General features: G+C 49.6%; 1 protein-coding gene across 2 annotated transcripts; it reads left to right on the top strand.

Annotated features, from left to right (window-relative positions):
• Positions 1–5,727: 5,727 nt before the first annotated feature.
• On the top strand, positions 5,728–17,086 carry PABPN1 (poly(A) binding protein nuclear 1). 2 transcript variants are annotated; one of them, XM_053265235.1, is made up of 7 exons: positions 5,728–5,814; positions 8,311–8,425; positions 13,186–13,253; positions 13,351–13,457; positions 13,569–13,656; positions 14,647–14,801; positions 15,793–17,086. In XM_053265235.1, the coding sequence occupies exons 2-7, from the start codon at positions 8,344–8,346 to the stop codon at positions 15,830–15,832; spliced, it is 540 nt and encodes a 179-aa protein (XP_053121210.1). In that variant the 5' UTR covers positions 5,728–5,814; positions 8,311–8,343; the 3' UTR covers positions 15,833–17,086. The 2 variants fall into 2 exon arrangements, with proteins under 2 accessions (XP_053121210.1, XP_053121209.1); XM_053265234.1 differs by lacking the exon at positions 5,728–5,814 and adding an exon at positions 6,290–6,816.
• The last annotated feature ends 526 nt before the right edge of the window (positions 17,087–17,612 follow it).

The following is a 17,612-nucleotide window of genomic DNA, read 5'->3' as shown; positions in this document are numbered from 1 at the left end:
TTTCAGAGATCCCAAACGGGCTCTCTCGGAGAAGATGCTGTCCAGTCCTTTTGCTTTCTTAGTAGCTTCCTCTCTCACTAGCCTTTCATTCAGTGTGGTCCAGCCAAAGGTGACTCAGACATTACCATAATGCTCAGAGCTGCTGCTCCTTAAAAACGGCCTGTCCTTCCGGATTCTGAAGGACTGGTGCTCCGAAGAAGATGTCTAAGGAATCCTCAATGCTACACTCACTCAGTTCAATATGGAGATCTGTGCGGGTGGGAAAGAGAAGATCTCCACTTCCCAAACCCTAGAAGTTGTATTACTGTTGGGAAGAGACCTCAGGTGCCAGGGACAAGTTGTACCCAAAAAAAAAGTGGCCAGAAATGTTTCCATGGGGGATGAATTATTCAGAAGATGAAATGGAACTAATGGATAATGCAAGAGAGCCAGACAGGGAGAGAGAATGCCACACCCATCAGCAAAAAGGGAAGGATTTGCAGTTGCGGGGCACTGGCAGATTTAGAAAGGAGGGCTCAGAACTGGGGTACTGAAAGGGGGTCTTCAAGATGTCAACAAGAGGCATCAGCAGGGCTGGTGGGGGAGAGGGAGCATGTCAGTAGGGACAGAAGTGGAGCTGCAGCCACGGTGAAGATGTTCTCTTGGCTCTGTGCCCTGTTAACCAGGTGCCAAGGAGACTCTCCGTCTACGAAGCATCCAGAAAGCCACAGGCATCCGGTCATGAATAATTGAACTAGCCTAGCCCTTCCATCCTTGCCTCCTTAAGTGCACCTCCTGCCTCTTTGCATTGCGCAACCCAGGAAGGGTTAATCTGATTTTACCGTACTACCCTTATAGGAAAGTCTTTCTCTTTCTCCTTTGGCTAAACTGGCAGAATCCAGTTTCATCAAGATCCACACACTCCATCTACATAACCTAAAAACTATATCACGCCACCTCGTGAAATCCCCTTAAGCTCCATAAAGCTTCCTCCTCAAAGCTCTTCAAATGTGTAGGTTTGGTCTCCTTTCCCAAGGGCTCTGTGTGTGTGTGTGTGTGTGTGTGTGTGTTATTTTTATCACAACAGCATTTGACTGAGTAATGTTATCACTCTCAGCATAACCTTCCTCATTTCTCAAGGTTGTTGCTGAGAAGGAATGGAATGCAGATATTCCAGGCTCAAACAAACCTAAAAGTACACACACACACACACACACACCACTCACCCCAAATCAGTGCTTGTTCTCCATTTTAAAATGCCAGCCTGCCATTTGAATCCAGGACCTCTCTCTCCTAAAGCACACAGTCTGCTTGTGCCCCTATGGATCCTGAAGTTGTCTTTGCAGTGCATCATCTTAGTAGCATTTGTAGACCAGATTGCATTCATCTTTATCTTTGTGTGAGGCAGTCATTGTTGTTTTCATTTTGCAGATGAGAAACTGAAGTTGAGAATTCTCCGTGGCCACGTCTGGTGGTAGAGCAGGGATTTGAACACAAAGTGCCAAGGCCGAAAGCCAACATTCTATCTGCTACTAGACTAGTCCTTCACATAAGGAAGTTAAGGGTTTCCACACTGGGCCAGTGGTGTAGCAGTTACAGTGTTGGACTAGGACCGGGGAGACTTGAGTTCAAGTCCCCATTTAGGCATGAAACACATTAGGTGACTCTGGGAAGTCACTTCTCTCTCAGCCTTACCTAGAAGAGAGCTAGTCTTGTGGTAGCAAGCATGACTTGTCCCTTTAAGCTAAGCAGGGTCCACCCTGGTTGCTTATTTATTTATTTAACATATTTTTATACCACCCAAAACTTACGTCTCCGGGTGGTTTACAACAAGATAAAAACAACATTAAAACATTAGTTAAAAACAAACAACAAGAAATTTAAGACACAACAATTTACAATTTTTAAAACAATATTCTAAAACAACATTAAAAACAATCAAAACAGTGTCAGTTAAAAGCCTGGTGGAACAGATGGGTCTTTAAAGACTTTTTAAAAATTGTCAGAGATGGGGAGGCTCTTATTTCATCAGGGGGCGCATTCCAAAGCCTCCGGGCAGCAACGGAGAAGGCCTGTCCCTGAGTAGCCGCCAGATGAGCCGGTGGCAAATGCAGGGAGACTAATGAAATGAAAGGGAGACTAGAAGTGTAAGCCCTGTAAGATCCCTTAGAGGATGGAGCCGCTTTGGGAAGAGCATTTAGGCTCCAAGTTCCTTCCCAGGCATCTCCTAGATAGGATAAGATTTTATTTTATTTTTTAATGGGACAAGATTTTTTTATTGAACCAACAAACTACCAAAGCATACAGTACAGGAGAGAGTCCTGCCTGCAACCTTGGAGAAGCCGCTGCCAGTCTGTGTAGACAATACTGAGCGAGATGGACCTATGGTCTGACTCAGTATATGGCAGCTTCCTATGTTCCATGTTCCTATGTTACCTCACAGGGTTGTTGTGAGGAGAGACACAACCATGTGTACCGTTCTGGGCTCTTTGCAGGAAGAGCAGGATGTAAATGTAAATACGTCCGAGATGTTCCAACCAATACATGATTAGGTGCACCATTCCTCTTCTGCTAATTACATGGGGGCGGGGGCGGGTTGTGTAATTGAAACCACCCCACCCACAATTAGGAGGAGGGCAACAACGGGACACTGGGAGGGGCACATAATTGCAGAACTAGATCAGCCAAGCCAGTCCATTAACTGTGCCTCACAATTTCCCCTTTCTCACTAATCCCTCTCTACCCCCTCTTCCTTTCAAACCCTTCTGTCAGACCCCATATGTCTCCCCCCACACTCCCTATTTCCTACAAGCCACCCACCTCCATGGAGCTAAAAAAACCTAGCCAACCTTGACATGAGTAGCTTCCATCTTGATTTACGTTATCTTCCAAGCAAAGGCAGGACACTCACGCAGGGCTGACATTTCTGGCAAACATCCTGTGTCTTTAATAGCATAAGCAGGGACATAGGAAACTGCCATATACTGAGTCAGACCCTTGGTCCATCTAGCTCAGTATTGTCAACACTGGAAAAGCCAGCTGGCAGCGGCTTCTCCAAGGTTGCAGGCCGGAGTTTCTCTCAACCCTATCCTGGAGATGCTGCCGGGGAGGGAACCTAAGAACCTAAGAACAGCCCTGCTGGATCAGGCCCAAGGAAGCCCACCTAGTCCAGCATCCTGTTTCACACAGTGGCCCATCAGATGCCGCTGGAAGGAAGCCACAGACAGGAGTTGAAAGGGGCAGGCCCTCTCTCCTGCTGTGACTCCCCTGCAACGGGTACTCAGAGGCATCCTGCCTCCGAGGCTAACTTGGAACTCTCTGCATGCAAGCAGGTAGGTGCTCTTCCCACACAGCCTCATCCCTCATCCCCTAAGGGGCACTCTCTTACAGTGTTCACATGTCTCCCATCCAAAAATGCAAACCAGGGCAGACCCTGCTTAGCAAAGGGGACTATTCGTGCTTCCTGCATAATGGTGCAGCGGGGAAATGACTTGATTATCAAAGCAGAGGTTCCCAGTTCAAATCCCTGCTGGTATGTTTCTCAGACTATGGGAAACACCTATATCGGGCAGCAGCGATCTAGGAAGATGCTGAAAGGCATCATCTCATACTGCTTCACCAGCTTAATCTCACCTTGCCGGGCCAGCTGTGAAGGGCAAAGGAACTCTGCTGGGAAACGGCTTAGGCCCTGGGTTAAGAGAGCGTCAAGTTCATTACGAGCCCCACCACCCATTGAGGTCATCTGAGAGGAGGTCCGTCTCCAGTTACTGCCAACTCCTTGGGTGGCTACACAGAGACCTTCTCAGTTGCTGCCCTGAGATTGTGGAATGCGCTCCCTGCTGAGATATGACCCTCCCCATCTCTGGCAATTTTCAAAAAACACCCGAAAACCCATCTTTTCGCCCAAGTTTTCTCAGCTTCCTAATATTTTTGGGTTTTAATTTCTGGTTTATTTTAAATTGTTAAATTGTTTTAAGTTCTTGTATGTGTTTTTAACTTGTTTTATGCTATTGTTAACCGCCCAGAGATAAAAGTTTGGGGCGGTGTATGCATTTGATAAATAAATAAAATGAAAAATACATAAATAAAATGAGGTGACAACCTTAGTCAAACATAATCACAGCTGTTCATGGGCTAACAAGAACTAGTAAGGCTACTTTGGATGGAGCCACAGCTGGTTCTTGAGGTAAAAGGTAGCTGGGAGGGGAAACTGGGAATGGCTTGTATGTTTTTAACAAAAAGGATGTCTACATCCTTATGTCTTGTCGGGGAAATGACTGAACACGAGCCTCCATTTTGCATCTTCTTCTTATGGCTTGGGGATTAAGTGTGCATAATGTCCATGGTGCATTTTATTATCACACATGTGCAATCAGAACAATGAGAGGGAGGTGTGTGTGTGTGTGTGTGTCCTTGCTAAACCCAGTGGGCCATTCTGTGAAATAACATAAGCGGGCACTTGAGTGTGAGGTGAGAGAGCGCGCAGAGTGCCCGGATTCTATGGGCTGCTCCCATGCCACTTTCCCCCTTTGCCCTAGACAAGTCCGCTGGCTTGGGTCTGAGCTTCGGAGTCAATCATTCCATCAAAGGTTTGAAACAACCAATCAAGAAGAAGGAACCCGTGAACGTCACAGCCTTGCCAAAGAGACAAGGGGAGAGAGGGGGACCCAACTCTCTCACTTTCGGTAACGGTTCGTATTAGAAGTCTCTTCCGTGTATGGGGCAAGCGTGATAGAAGCACGTGAGGAATTAACGTGTGAAAACTCAAAGCAGGCAGGAGTGAGAGGCTCCTTGCCGCTGCAATGCTTCGGGATCGCTGCAAGTAGGATCCGGCTGCCCGAAATCTGGGTGATAGGCTGGACCCTGGCATCTGAAGCGGTGCAGCAGCAGGGGACGGGCGCATATATCCCCTGCTAACTGAGCAGATGTATCGTTTAGAAGTGGTGATTTTCTTTATTTTGCAGGGGGAGAGCAACTGGCCCTATCCATCCCGGGCACACAATCCCTCCAGTGGCTGTTGTTGGTGTCTCACTTTTTTTTTTTAAGGTTGTGAGCGCTTTGTAGACAGACAGCCATTACATTTATGTATATTTGTGTAAACCGCTTTGGAAACTTTAATTGAAAAGCGGTATATAAATATTCGTTGTATTGTATTTTATATATAGTTAACGGAAATAAACGCGCTCAGCGCTACAGACACAGTACCGGACTTCAGCTCTTATGCATGGCAGGCAGTAATTCAACTGGTGCAGCAGCATCTCCGATTCCCGCCCCCCCCCCCAATTTCAAGAGGCTCCACCTCCTGAATGTCTGTCTGTGTCACATAGCTTTGTTTTCTATTGTCGGGGGAGCAGAAGAGAGCCTTTGACTAGGGCAGCTTTATTATTTGAAAGTTTGCATGACACGAATGACTCCCCCGCCGTTTTCCCATCGCTCTTCACGCGAGCACATGGAGGCTTCTGCAAAATACAACCTGAAGTCACGATGTCGAACTATGAAGCCCTTAGCCCTTTGGCCTGTCAATAAAACATAGTGGGCCAGGAGGATTTCATTCTTTCCCATAGTATTAAAGTGGCTGTGCCATTAGCCAATCAAAAATGGGTCCTTAAGCCCGCCCACAGGAAAGGGCGGGACAAGGAGATATTCTGCCAATTAAGGTAGAGAAGGAGGCATTGCTGACCAATAGGATGTCCGTTCTCTATGTGATTGGCAGGAGTCTATCCACTACTGTGAAACTAATGATAGCAGTATTTAGGGGCCGGAGGTATGATTGTCCAATGAGATGATCTGCCTATATGATTGGCAGGTCCCATTTCACCCCAGTATATTGGACCGGTGAGTTTTATATTTAAAAAAGTACCCGTATTCCGTAGTGGTGAGCTAACTAATCATCTACTATAACCAGATCGATAGAGAGTTTGAGATTGGCGCAAAAAAGGCGGGGCTAGAGTCCCTGCCCAATGACAATTCTTTATTCTGGTCCTTCACTGCGATCCAGCCCCAGAACCTGACGCGGCGCGGTTCGTCCACTCAGCTCCGCGCCGGCGGGAAAAGGGAGGCCGATACCTTTGCCAGAAACCCAATCAGACAGGTTTGCCGTTCCGCCTCTGTAAGAAGCCGCTTGCGAGCCAATCGGCGCTTCGCACGGGCAAACCTGCCCCTCCCTCCGCCCTATCGCCGGCCGACGCCTTTTGAGCGACGCCTCGCCGTCGCCAATAGCTCGAGAGCCGAGGGCGCGAGGAAAGCCCGCCGTCCAATGGTAGAAGGCCCGCGGGAGGCCGAGCGAGCCAATAGGAAGGGAGGGAGGCCGCTAGCCAATCCGAGCGTGGCGGCCGGCGGCCAGTGCGGCAGGCAGCGGCGGCGGGCTCTATGGCGTCCGTGCGGGGCACGAGCAGCGTCGGCCTTGGCGGCGGGCGAGGGGCCTTGGCGGCGGTGGTGGCTTTGGGGGGCGAAGGGGAGCCAGGCGGGGGCCCGCCCTCCTCCGCCCAGTACGGGAACGGACTGGGGGGCAGCGGCCCCGGCGGGGAGCAGGCAGGCGGCGGCGGAGCAGGAGGAGGCGGCGGCGGCGGCGGGGTGCTCCGCGAGGTGGAGCTGGAGGACGAGGAGGAGGAAGAGCTGCTTCTGGAGGCCGCGACGGGCGGCGGAGGAGGCGGCGGAAGCAGCCGGGGAGCCGGCCCCAGGGGCGCCCTCTCCTCCTCCTCCTCCTCCCACGCCTCCCGGGCAGGCCAGGCGGCGGCGGGCCTGGGGGCCGTCCACCATCGCCCTCGCCCCGAGGAGCTGGAAGAGGAGGCCGGCCTGGGGGACGGCGACCCCGGGGACTCCGCCATCGAAGACCCCGTGAGTCTCTTCGCGGGCTGCGGTGGGGTGGCGTGGCTAGGGAGCCCGCCTAGGAGCGCTAGGGCGGTGGCGTTGGCCCTGATCCTGGGGTCAGAGCCCCGCTTGCCCGGCTCTGGGCCGTCCCTCGCCGATCTCGGCATCTTGATCTCACGCTAGCTCCTCTGTGTGTGTCTGTCTGTCTGTCTGTCTCCCCCACCGCCCGTCGTTGCGTGGTGAGCAGGGAGGGAAGCCGTGTAGGTTGCTCCTAGATCCTTGGAGGAAGGGCAGGATAAAAACCTAAGCTTTTTATCAAACATAACTGTATGCATCAGATGGGATCTCTTTCTGAGTAAAGCCTGATGGTGAGGTGGAGAGATCAGGTGGCAGCATGGATGCCTTGGGCTTGCGCAGGAGCTGACTGGATGGGTTTGAAATGGATGTTCAGATATGGTATGGGGTGTGCGTGGAACGGGTTTTGGTGTTTTGGTTCGGATTCGAGTCGAATTTAAACCGAGCTGCTGGTTGGCACCAGCGGTCACATCGGTTTGATTGACCCGGTTCAAGGGACTATGCTTGTAAAGGGGAACCTAGTGAGGATTCCTTTTTGCTTTAAAAGGGTTCTAAGGGTGGTGGTGAGAGGACATCTTACTGGTGGTGGCTCCTCTAAACCCTCTTGGAGCATCCCCTGCCCCCCAGCAGTGTGGGCTGGTGGCAGCCTGGTTCCAGCCTCCATGCGAACATGGATGTTGGAACCGGGCTGCCGCTGACACTGCTGGAAGGGTGCACCAGTAGAGTTTAGAAGAGCTGCCAAAGCTGGTAAGGTGCCCTCCCCTCCACCACCTGGCATGTAGAATCCTTTTAAAGGCATGATTCCCCTTTCAAAACATAGCCCCTCAAACTGCTCTGTGCAGTTCGATCTGGTTCGAGGTTGAACAGGGCCAGTTTGAATCGCACCTGGTTCGTTTTGAACTGGTTCGGCACACCCGTAGGCTGATAGTGAAGCAACATGTGGGGCTAGGGGTTTTTTTTGTGTGAGAAGTGATGGGGAAGAGCATATTGCAGGGGACAAATCAGAAGATGTAGGCTGAACTCAGTATTGGCCTGGGTAAAATTTTGAGGCAATGCAGAAGGGCTCAGGATCTGAATCTGCAGTCTGTAGCAGCTGATAAGTTGTGTAGTGACACAATGGGTTTTGTGGGGGCGGGGTCACCATTTGGGTGCTGAGGTCCAAAACTATTTGAAGTGTCTGTTTGGTGTTTCTTTGAAGATAGAAGTGTGGGAATGAAGGACTTCATATTATGAGGCAAAGAGGGGATCAGAAATAGTAATAATATAGGGGTTGGAAGGTAAATGTGCAATTCGAGGTAAGATTTGTGTAAAATACAGTGTGCATCAAAAAGCAGTAGTAGTTGTGGGCAATAATGGATTCTGAATAGGGAAGAACTCGAAAGAGGAGGTGGCATACTTCCTAAACTTACTCCCTGCTCCTTTCTGCCCATCCTTTCCACCCTACAGGAGCTGGAAGCCATTAAAGCTCGTGTGCGAGAGATGGAGGAAGAAGCCGAGAAGCTGAAGGAGTTGCAAAACGAAGTTGAGAAGCAAATGAACATGAGCCCCCCACCTGGCAATGGTGAGCACCCTGTCATTTGTTCGAGATGCTCTTATTCTTCTCTCTGGATCCTCCCCCCCACCCCGCCTCAGGCTGGAAATTATTTAGAGATGTGAAGGGGCAGAATGTTAGAACTGTGTAACTAGCAAGATTCTTCTATGGAGAGTCTATGCATGTGAAGATGTGAGAGATTTTTGGTTCTCGTCTTGGTGTGCGGGGTGAGGAAGGATGTTGCCTGTTCACCTTTAGCAGCTGCGTCGACCCAACCAAATCTGTGCCTTTTTTAAAAAGCCCAGAAGGGGTGACGGAACATAATATAGGAAGCTGCCTTATTCCGTCGGTCCATCTAGCTCAGTGTCTTACAATAACTGAGAAGAGCTCTCCAAGGTTTCCCATGGGTCTTTGGGGGGCTTACCTGTAGATGCTAAGGATAGAACTTGGGACTTCTGCATGCAAAGCATCTATTCCATCACTGGAACCGGTTTGATCGACTGGCGGTTCCGCTTGTTTGAAGGCGGGGCGGGGGGCATACCTTTTAAGGGTGGGGGAGGGTGTCCTTATATCCCTCCCACTGCATTTCCCCCACCGGCGCTCAATTTTAAAAGTCCCCGTCGGGGCGGCAGCCTACCTCCCTGCCGCTGCGGTATCGTTCTCTGCCGGAAGTTATCAGAAGTACTTGGCAAGACTGCGCACGCCGGGCGCATGCACATGTCATGCTCACTCATGCAACCGATGTGCGTGCGAGCACGATGCACACACACCCGGTGTGCGAGCGCGCACCAGGTACTTCTGTTAACTTCTGGCGGAGGAGGACACTGGGGCGGCAGGGAGGTAGGCTGCTGCCCCGACAGGGACTCTTAAAATTGAGTACCAGTGGGAGAAATGCGGCAGGAGGGGTAAGGGCACCTCCCCCGCCCTTAGAGGTATGCCCTCCCCACTTTCGAACCACCACCAGCCCGCCAGTTCCATGCACATCCCTAATCCCCAGTAGTATAGGCCAAGTTTGCGTCTGAGTAATCTTGTGAATGAGCTGCTCTCCGTTGGAATAGGTGGTTTTGCCTGCGAATGTGTAGATTCTACAAAAGAATCTCTCCAAAAAGTGTTCTCTCCAGTTTTTCTCATCTGTGTGCAGAATGAGTTTTGTTCTTGGCAACAGTATCCAGGCAGTGTGTGTGTGCACCTGTATTCAGAGTGGGGCCTTCCCGATTCATTTTGATCAGAATCTAACATTAACTGGGCAGACATCAACAAATGTGTTGAGCGCATGCCTTGGAGGGAACACTGGAACTCCCTTATAAATCCCTTGGACTGAGACCATGAGAGTTCAGAGTCCGTGTTGACTATATTATGCAAAAAATGAGAACGTATGCAATTTTCAGATTGCTCTGACCGTGGAATGGAGCATCCAGTTGCTCTAGATGTTTTAGAGTTTGGAAGGGCAAGAACTTGAGATTGTTAACTTTAAAAAAAATTCAGTTTGTTATCTAGTACACATTTTAGTTATTGGTGAAAATTTCAGATTGAAATTAGAATGCCTTATTACAGAAGTGCAGGAAATGGTTTAGGAACAGCCCAGAACTGTAACTGTTACAATACAAGCAGTAACCATAAGAGAGAGCCCATCCATAAGAGGATAAAATTGCCATAACTAGGATAATGAGAAGCAATTGCCTGCCTGCATATTTTTAAAACACTCTACCTTCAGGGATCTCTTTCCACATTGACTTGCCCATCAAGTGTGTAGCATAGGATTTAGGAACGTGCTTTAGGGTATGTGCATCCTTCGTGCAGGCACAACCCCGACTGGCAGGGCCTCATGGTTGCTCTGCTTGAACCAAGAGCATGACCTGAAATACACTACATTTCCCCAGAGACTGCAAGTTAGAGGAAGATCAGTTGTGGACTTTCCATGTTGTTTTTCTCACAGAGGAACCTTTTGAAAGTTCCAGGGATCCCCCAGAGTACGTTCTATTTATTAAATCACACTTTGCTTTTCTGTTGAACGTTCCTTGAGCTGGCTCATAACACTGAATTAAAACAAGAAAAGCTAATCAGAGTAAAAATTCAGCTAGCAAAAACAGAATTGGAAACAGTAGCCAGCTCAAACGATTTCATGCAGCTTAAATGTTTTCTTAAGGAGCCAACTTTTGACATTAGCTTGGTGAAACGTAAGCACCAGGTTTTTCAGAACAGTTTAAAAACAAGTGGTTTTGCTAATAAGGTGCCTAGTTGGGGACATAGGAGTTAGCAGACATTCTATCTACCCCCAAATCTAGATGTGCTGGAATAAAACAGGCAGTCAGGGACCCTTGTTTTCGACTGATGTGCTCTGTCTCCTACATACTGGATCTGAACAGGAGCTTGTGATTGGGAACACTTAGTGCTTCTAAATGAGGGCAGTTATAGGGATATTCAAAATGACCAGCCATGTCACTGTGGGACATGGGAATTCCTGATAGATGGTTGAACTCAACCATATGCTTTTCTTCCTCCTAGCAAAGCTGAAAATGTGTCTCTGAGGCTGGGACACCAGTATAGGTTCCCAAGACTTTAGAACAAGGCAGGCAAAAAGACTTCTATTCGGTTCTCCTGCCGGACAGTAAGAGACAATCCCAAGATCCCCCAGCATAAGATTCCTAGTAACTGAGCGAGACTCTTGGGAGGGAGTTGCTGTCGTTTCCAAGAGGCCCTTTGACAGTGGCCTGGAGCTTTGGGGAAGTGATGGCTGGTGCGGCTGGCCGCCTCAGCCATGGAGTGTGGCATGGCGGTTGGGGGCTACACTTCACGTCATGCAAGGGCAACATGGGGGTGCCCTTGTAATGCTTGGGGAGAGCTGGTCTGGCAGTAGCAAGCATGAATTGTTCCCTCTGCCAAGGAAGATGTGCCATGAGCGCTGTCTCCTGTAAGCTATTCCCCGCAAGGGATGGGGCCCGCAGGTCCATGGTAGAGCATCTGTTTGCTTGCAGACGGTCCCAGGTTCAGTGCTTTGCGTTACCAGGCATTTCCAGTTAGGGAAAGAAACCTTGGAGAAGCCGCTGCCGGTCTGAACTGGATGGACCAAGGCTCTGACTCGGTGTCGGGCAGCGTCCTATGTTGGTGGAGAGAATCAGTAGGGTCTGGTCCCCCCCGCCCCCGGTTGGGCTCTGAAATGGGAAGTCACAGCCAGGCTGTGAGGAAATGGCCTCGGGAAGGGCTTGCTAGAGAGAATCAGCCGGGTTGGAAGAGGCACACACCACCCCCACTCTTTCCTCCCACTCACATATGGAGCTCTGCCCTTAGGCCTCTTCTGCAGATGTATGTATGTATGTATTTACATTTATATCCCGCTCTTCCTCCAAGGAGCCCAGAGCGGTATACTGCATACTTGAGTTTCTCTTTCACAACAACCCTGTGAAGTAGGTTAGGCTGAGAGAGAAGTGACTGGCCCAGAGTCACCCAGCTAGTTTTCATGGCTGAATGGGGATTTGAACTCAGGTCTCCCCGGTCCTAGTCCAGCACTCTAACCACTTCACCATGCTGGCTCTCCCTGTTGTCCTGTTACAAGCATTTACATGGTTAACTCTGGATACAGGAGGGTCTTGTTCTGACCCAAGGGAGTCAGAAGTGTTGCACATGAGGAGGCAAGCAGGTGCCTTCATGCTGTGGTGCCAGTCCCAGGGTTTCCACTTTGGTGTCTTCTAGGGTTGGCCACGAACCTTCTGGGGGCTTGATGTTGTCTTGCCCCTGCAGCATCCAGGTTGTGATTGATTGATTGATTGATTGATTGATTTAAAAAAAAAATTAATTGTTGAATTTATATACTGCCTTTCATTAAAACAATCCCAAGGGGGTTTACACATAATTTAAAAACAAGATTGTAATTAAAAACAAAGATTATAAATAATTAAATCAATCTAGTGATGTAATCAGTGTAGTGATTAGCTTATCGACTAAGGCCTTGAAAGGATGAGAGAGAATGGGGGGGCTTAACTCAGTGGTAGCACCTGCTTTGCATGCAGAAGGTTCACTCCTTGGCAGCATTCTAAGGCGGGGCGGGGAAAGACCTTTCTTTGTCTGAAACCATGGAGAGCTGCTCCCAGTCAGAGTAGACAATACAGACTTGGTGTAAAGCAGGTTCAAATCCCCATTCAGCCATGAAGGTGGCTGTAGACCCGTCACTTTAGTTTGACCTCACTGAGTGGTTGTGAGGATAAAAAAAGGATCTTGTCAATTTTGCTGGTCAATGATCAAATAAACTTATCTATCTTGTACGCTGCCCTGAACTCCTTGAAGGAAGAGCTGATTGGTATAAAAATCTAATAAGATTGTGGAGTCCTTTCTAAAGTAGAAATGCTGCATAAAAGATGTGGGATCCTGACTAAAACACTAAAGCCATGTCAAAAAAATAATCTTATGCAGCAAAAGAGAATGAAACCAAAAAAGACTAAAAGTGCAGTTTAGTGAGCCGGTCTGGAAGCCTCTGAACTTTCTCTTTTTAAGGAAGCTTTAATTGGCTATTGAAATGCTCAAGGAGAGCTGCTGACTTGTGAGCTTCTCTGAAGTGTGAATCCCACAAAACAGGCAGCAAAACGGCAGGGAGAGAGCCCTGAGGCAGCTAGCTGTGGTTTTGTGTAGTGGGTTTTGAGACCCTCCATGTTCAGAAGCAGGATATCTGAGCTCTGCAAGAGACCTGGCTGGCTGCTTCTGGAGTGCAGGTCCTTAGATGGATGCTTCCCATACCCCCCACCAGAAGACTCCTTCCTTCAGCATTCTCCCAGCTTCTGCTTTTGTGCTCTCCACAGCTGGCCCAGTCATAATGTCTCTAGAAGAAAAGATGGAAGCCGATGCCAGGTCCATCTACGTAGGCAATGTAAGTCTGTGCTCCTCACTCCCCCTGTATCCCAGCTTTTATTGGGAGGGCAGAAGGAGTGTCCTGGCCTCCTCACCTTGCGTGACCTCCCTTTCAGGTGGACTATGGGGCAACCGCGGAAGAGCTTGAAGCCCACTTCCATGGCTGTGGCTCTGTCAATCGCGTGACCATCCTCTGTGACAAATACACCGGCCACCCCAAGGGGTGAGTGTGACTGCAAATCAAGGGGCCCAGGGCAGGGGCTGCTGAGCACGGTATGGTCTCTCACCTTAGTAATGGCCCGGCGTTTGTTCTTTCACTCCTCCTCTTGCAAAGGTTTGCCTATATTGAGTTTTCCGACAAGGAGTCGGTGCGGACTTCCTTGGCGTTGGACGAGTCCCTTTTCAGAGGGAGGCAGATCAAGGTGGGTGTGGAGTCCGTCAGCCCCCTCCCGTGTCCTTGTCCCTCACCCAGACTCTGAAACACCCTTGGTGGGCAAGAAGCAAAGGAACAGCAAGTCAGGGAGTTGCTGTCTTGGGATCCTGCTCATCCCTTCTAGATAGCCAAGTGTTAGCATCTCTGCTGATCATCCCTTGTTCTTCTTGCCTCTTCTTCTCCCTTTGTCCCCATTTAAATTTAGATTTTAAGTCCCTTAGGGCAGAGAAGAATCTTTCTTCCTGTTAGCCCAATCTGAATAATAAAGGTAAAGTCTCCGACCACAGAGCCCTGTGGTTGTTTTTGGTAGAATACAGGAGGAGTTTGCCATTGCCATCTCCCATGCAGTAGGAGAAGATGCCTTTCAGCATCTCCCTGTATTGCTGCTGCCTGATCTAGGTGTTTCCTGTACTCTGGGAAACAAATCAGCAGGGATTCGAACTGGCAACCTCATGCTTGCTAGGCAAGTCATTTCCCCACTGCATCATTAGGTGGCACTCCGAATATACTAAGCAGAAATAGAAGGCGGGCAGACAATCAGGGAAGCTGGCAATTGTGGGTTCTCAGCCCGGTCTGCGGTTGGAATAGGGCTGGAGGCCTTCTGTCTGTAGAAGACCTGTAGGAGAGGAGAGCTGGTTGAGGAGAGGAGAGCTGGTCTTGTGGTCGCAAGCATGACTTGTCTCCTTAGCTAAGCAGGGTCTGCCCTGGTTGCATATGAATGGGAGACTTGATGTGTGAGCACTGCAAGATATTCCCCTCAGGGGATGAAGCCACTCTGGGAAGAGCAGAAGGTTCCAAGTTCCCTCCCTGGCAGCATCTCCAAGATAGGGCTGAGAGAGGTTCCAGACTGAGCTAGATAGACCAAGGGTTGGACTCAGTATATGGCAGCTTCCTTTGTTCCTATGTCTCGATTTCTGGGATGTCTTTTCTACCACCTCTCTCCAAACCTCACGTGCAAGGGCGTCTTGTCCTTTCCAAGGTGATTCCCAAACGGACCAACCGCCCAGGGATCAGCACCACAGACCGGGGCTTCCCCCGGACCCGGTATCGAGGGAGAGGATCTGGCTACAGCAGTTCGCGGGCCCGTTTCTACAGCGGCTTCAGTAGCAGGCCGCCCCGAGGGCGTGCTTACAGGTCTGGCAAGGGGGTGTCTGGTGGGGTGGGTGGGTGGAGAGGCAGCCTTACCACTCCTTAGGTGGTGCTTGCATTGAGGTGAGAGCCAGGGGTGGCACCAGGCTAGGGAAGGGCAGGGTAGGATCCGAAATCATTGGAGTTCTGGGATCCATGAGACGAGGGAGGGAGAACGGCTGGCCATTGCCACTCCTTCTGGGAAGGGAAGATTAATAGAGCTAGAAAACCATTGTCTCCTGCAGTCAGAGTTATGTTTTTATGACACATCCGGCTGTGGCTGCTGTAGGACTTGGAAGACTTGAAAGGAAAAACAGCGCAAATCGCTGAATTTAGTCAGTTTGCTATCCCGCTGTCGGTATGTCGCTCTGCATGTTCTGCTCTTGACTGCAGGTGGTGTAGGCCCGAACACTCGAAACAAATGTAAGACAAGTTTTGAAGTTCAGAATGTTGGGTAGCAGCTTCAGAAGGTGGCCAGGTCCTTAATTTTGTTCATCCTCACACTTCAGTTCTAGAATTGGGACAAGATCATGTTGAGTTCAGAGACGGAAAGAGCAGGACACTTTCAGGAATTGGGCCTGCGCTGACAGGCCTGTCTGCTAATTGCAAGCTGCCGTTCTCCAGAGCTGAGATGTCAGGGTCTTTCCAACTCTGGGCCAATTCGGATGAGACTGCCGCTGGCACATGCAGTCAGGAAAGGGCCATCCTAGGACCATGCCCCTTGGGATACCCTCCGCAGATGTTTTGGTCCCTTTATTGCAGGCGGGGTGGCTGTTCATAGGACTGGTCCCTCTACACGTGTGCCACATGCTTGGATGCTTGTTTAAACTAGTATGTGGAGGGGCCCCATTCAATGAAGGGACTTAGTAGAGGGCGTTGGGATGTCTGAGGACATCCCAGTGGGCGCAGCGTCATGTCTGAACTTGCTCTCTGTCTAGGATCTTTATGGGCAGGGCTGGTGTTCTTTCCTTAACTTGTTTCCTTCTTCTCTTCACAGGGGCCGGGCCAGAGCAACTTCATGGTATTCCCCTTACTAAAAACAAAAAAAGGGTTTTAGGAAGGAGGAAAAAAAAAAGAAAAAAAATGAAGATTGTTACCGTGATGGAAAAAAAAATACTGTTGGGGGGAGGAGAATGTGTCTGATGCTATGTAGAGAGGGGGCTGATACATGTGGGCGGGGGAGACAAACATGGGGGCATTGTGTGTGAAATCTCTCCACCCACTGGTATTGCTGGTCCAAGCCCTGGGCCCCACCCCACCCTTCGCCCCCTTCTCTTCCATCTGCAGAGATTGTCAGGCATAACCGAGCCATTCTTCCTCTTCTGTTTTTTTATTGTTGCCCTGCATTTCTGGGGGGCGGGGGGGGACCAGTTCTAGTGGGGTGGGGTGTGGGGTTGGAGGACTGCCAGCTCCCCACATCTCTTGTAATTTTTTTTTGTTCTTTGCCAAGCTGTTGTGTTTCTTTTAATTACTCTGTATTTGCTTTTTCTCTGCCGCGCCCCCCCCTCCATTTCTTGTACGTGTGCCCGCGCTTTGGTTTCTTCCAGCTCTCATTTGCTCTTTCACGGATCGGCAGGGAGGGAGTCAGTGGTGTTGGTTTACTTACAGCTGCCTGTGTCAAGATCTTGCCGCCATATGCTTTTCTTGTCTTCACGCTGGCAAACTCAGTCTCTCAACATCCTATTCTGGGCATGTTTTAGGCAAGGGATCCTTTTCAGGTCCTTTCTCCATCCTCCACCCCATGGTCCTTTGTTCCTACTGCTGAAACTGAAATTTGCACCCAAAAACTTTATTCTGAAGCAAGTAAGGGTGCTCTGCAAAAAAACAAAACAAAAAACAACCACGACCGTCCCTCCTCCACTGCTGGGTCATCTCTCTCTCTCTCTCTCTCTCTCTCTCTCTCTCTCTCTCTCTCTCTCTCTCTTTTCCTTTCACTCCCCCACCTGCTTCTATCTCTGCCCCTCTCCCTGCATCCCCCGGGGTATGTTATATGCCTTGTTTGAGTGTCTTTATCTTTACAGGTTCCTTTATTTTTTAGCCTGAAGAAATATCAGCGAAACCTGAAGCTCTAGAGACCAGGGGCAGGGGAGAGGACTCCCTTGGGAGCTTGGTGGGTGTGGGGAAGGAATACAGGCCCATACATGGGAGAGTGACTTAAAAAAAAAAAAAAGGAAAAAAGCAAGGGGAAAAGATTCAGGTTGGGTTGGGGGTGGGGCAGGTGTAAAAAGGGAGAAATAGAATAAAATGTTATGAGGGCAGGGAAAAAAATAAAAATGTTTTTGGAAGAAAGATGAATGGGAGTGATCTTTGTTGCTAAGAGTCTAGTTTCTTTTTCCATGAATAAAAACAAAACTGGCATTTCTTATTTCAAGGCTGTGCCCTTGAAGGTCTCAAGTGGAAGCTGCTCAGTGCCACAATGTGTGGATTGTTTTGAATCTCTTATCTGCTGTTCCTTAGAAAGCGGACCTCTCCAGAAGATAGGAGTGCCATCTGCCTTCCCCCCCCCCTCCTTTGCTGATGGACTCTTCTGCCAGAAGAAAGGTGGAACGTGTAGCCGAGACAAACCGCCGTGCCGTATATGCGATGCCCTTGGCTGTTTGCCCAGGCCTGTTGTCTTAATTGCCTTGGGTGAACAAGTCGCTAATAAGTGAATGGCAAGAGCTTATCAAACTAGTTCATGTTACCCGTGTAGAATACCTTTTATGGGCTGTGCAAATTCAGTGCAGGCGACAAAACAGCTGTCCAAGCTGCTGAAGCTAAAAGGGGGTCTGCAGCAAAGAGCTACTCAAGGCTCAAGCAGCCAAGTTAATGTGCATC

This window comes from Hemicordylus capensis, chromosome 6, assembly GCF_027244095.1.
Source record: "Hemicordylus capensis ecotype Gifberg chromosome 6, rHemCap1.1.pri, whole genome shotgun sequence".
Lineage (NCBI taxonomy): Eukaryota > Metazoa > Chordata > Lepidosauria > Squamata > Cordylidae > Hemicordylus > Hemicordylus capensis.
This window is presented reverse-complemented; position numbering and strand designations above follow the sequence as displayed.

What these genes read in the sequence shown, in the direction of transcription:
- PABPN1 (XM_053265234.1), top strand. Translation starts at nt 6,349, where the DNA reads ATGGCGTCCGTGCGGGGCACGAGCAGCGTCGGCCTTGGCGGCGGGCGA. An exon ending in TACACCGGCCACCCCAAGGG is followed by an intron (nt 13,458 to 13,568) that starts GTGAGTGTGACT and finishes CCTCTTGCAAAG; the next exon opens with GTTTGCCTATATTGAGTTTT. An exon ending in CCCCGAGGGCGTGCTTACAG is followed by an intron (nt 14,802 to 15,792) that starts GTCTGGCAAGGG and finishes TTCTCTTCACAG; the next exon opens with GGGCCGGGCCAGAGCAACTT.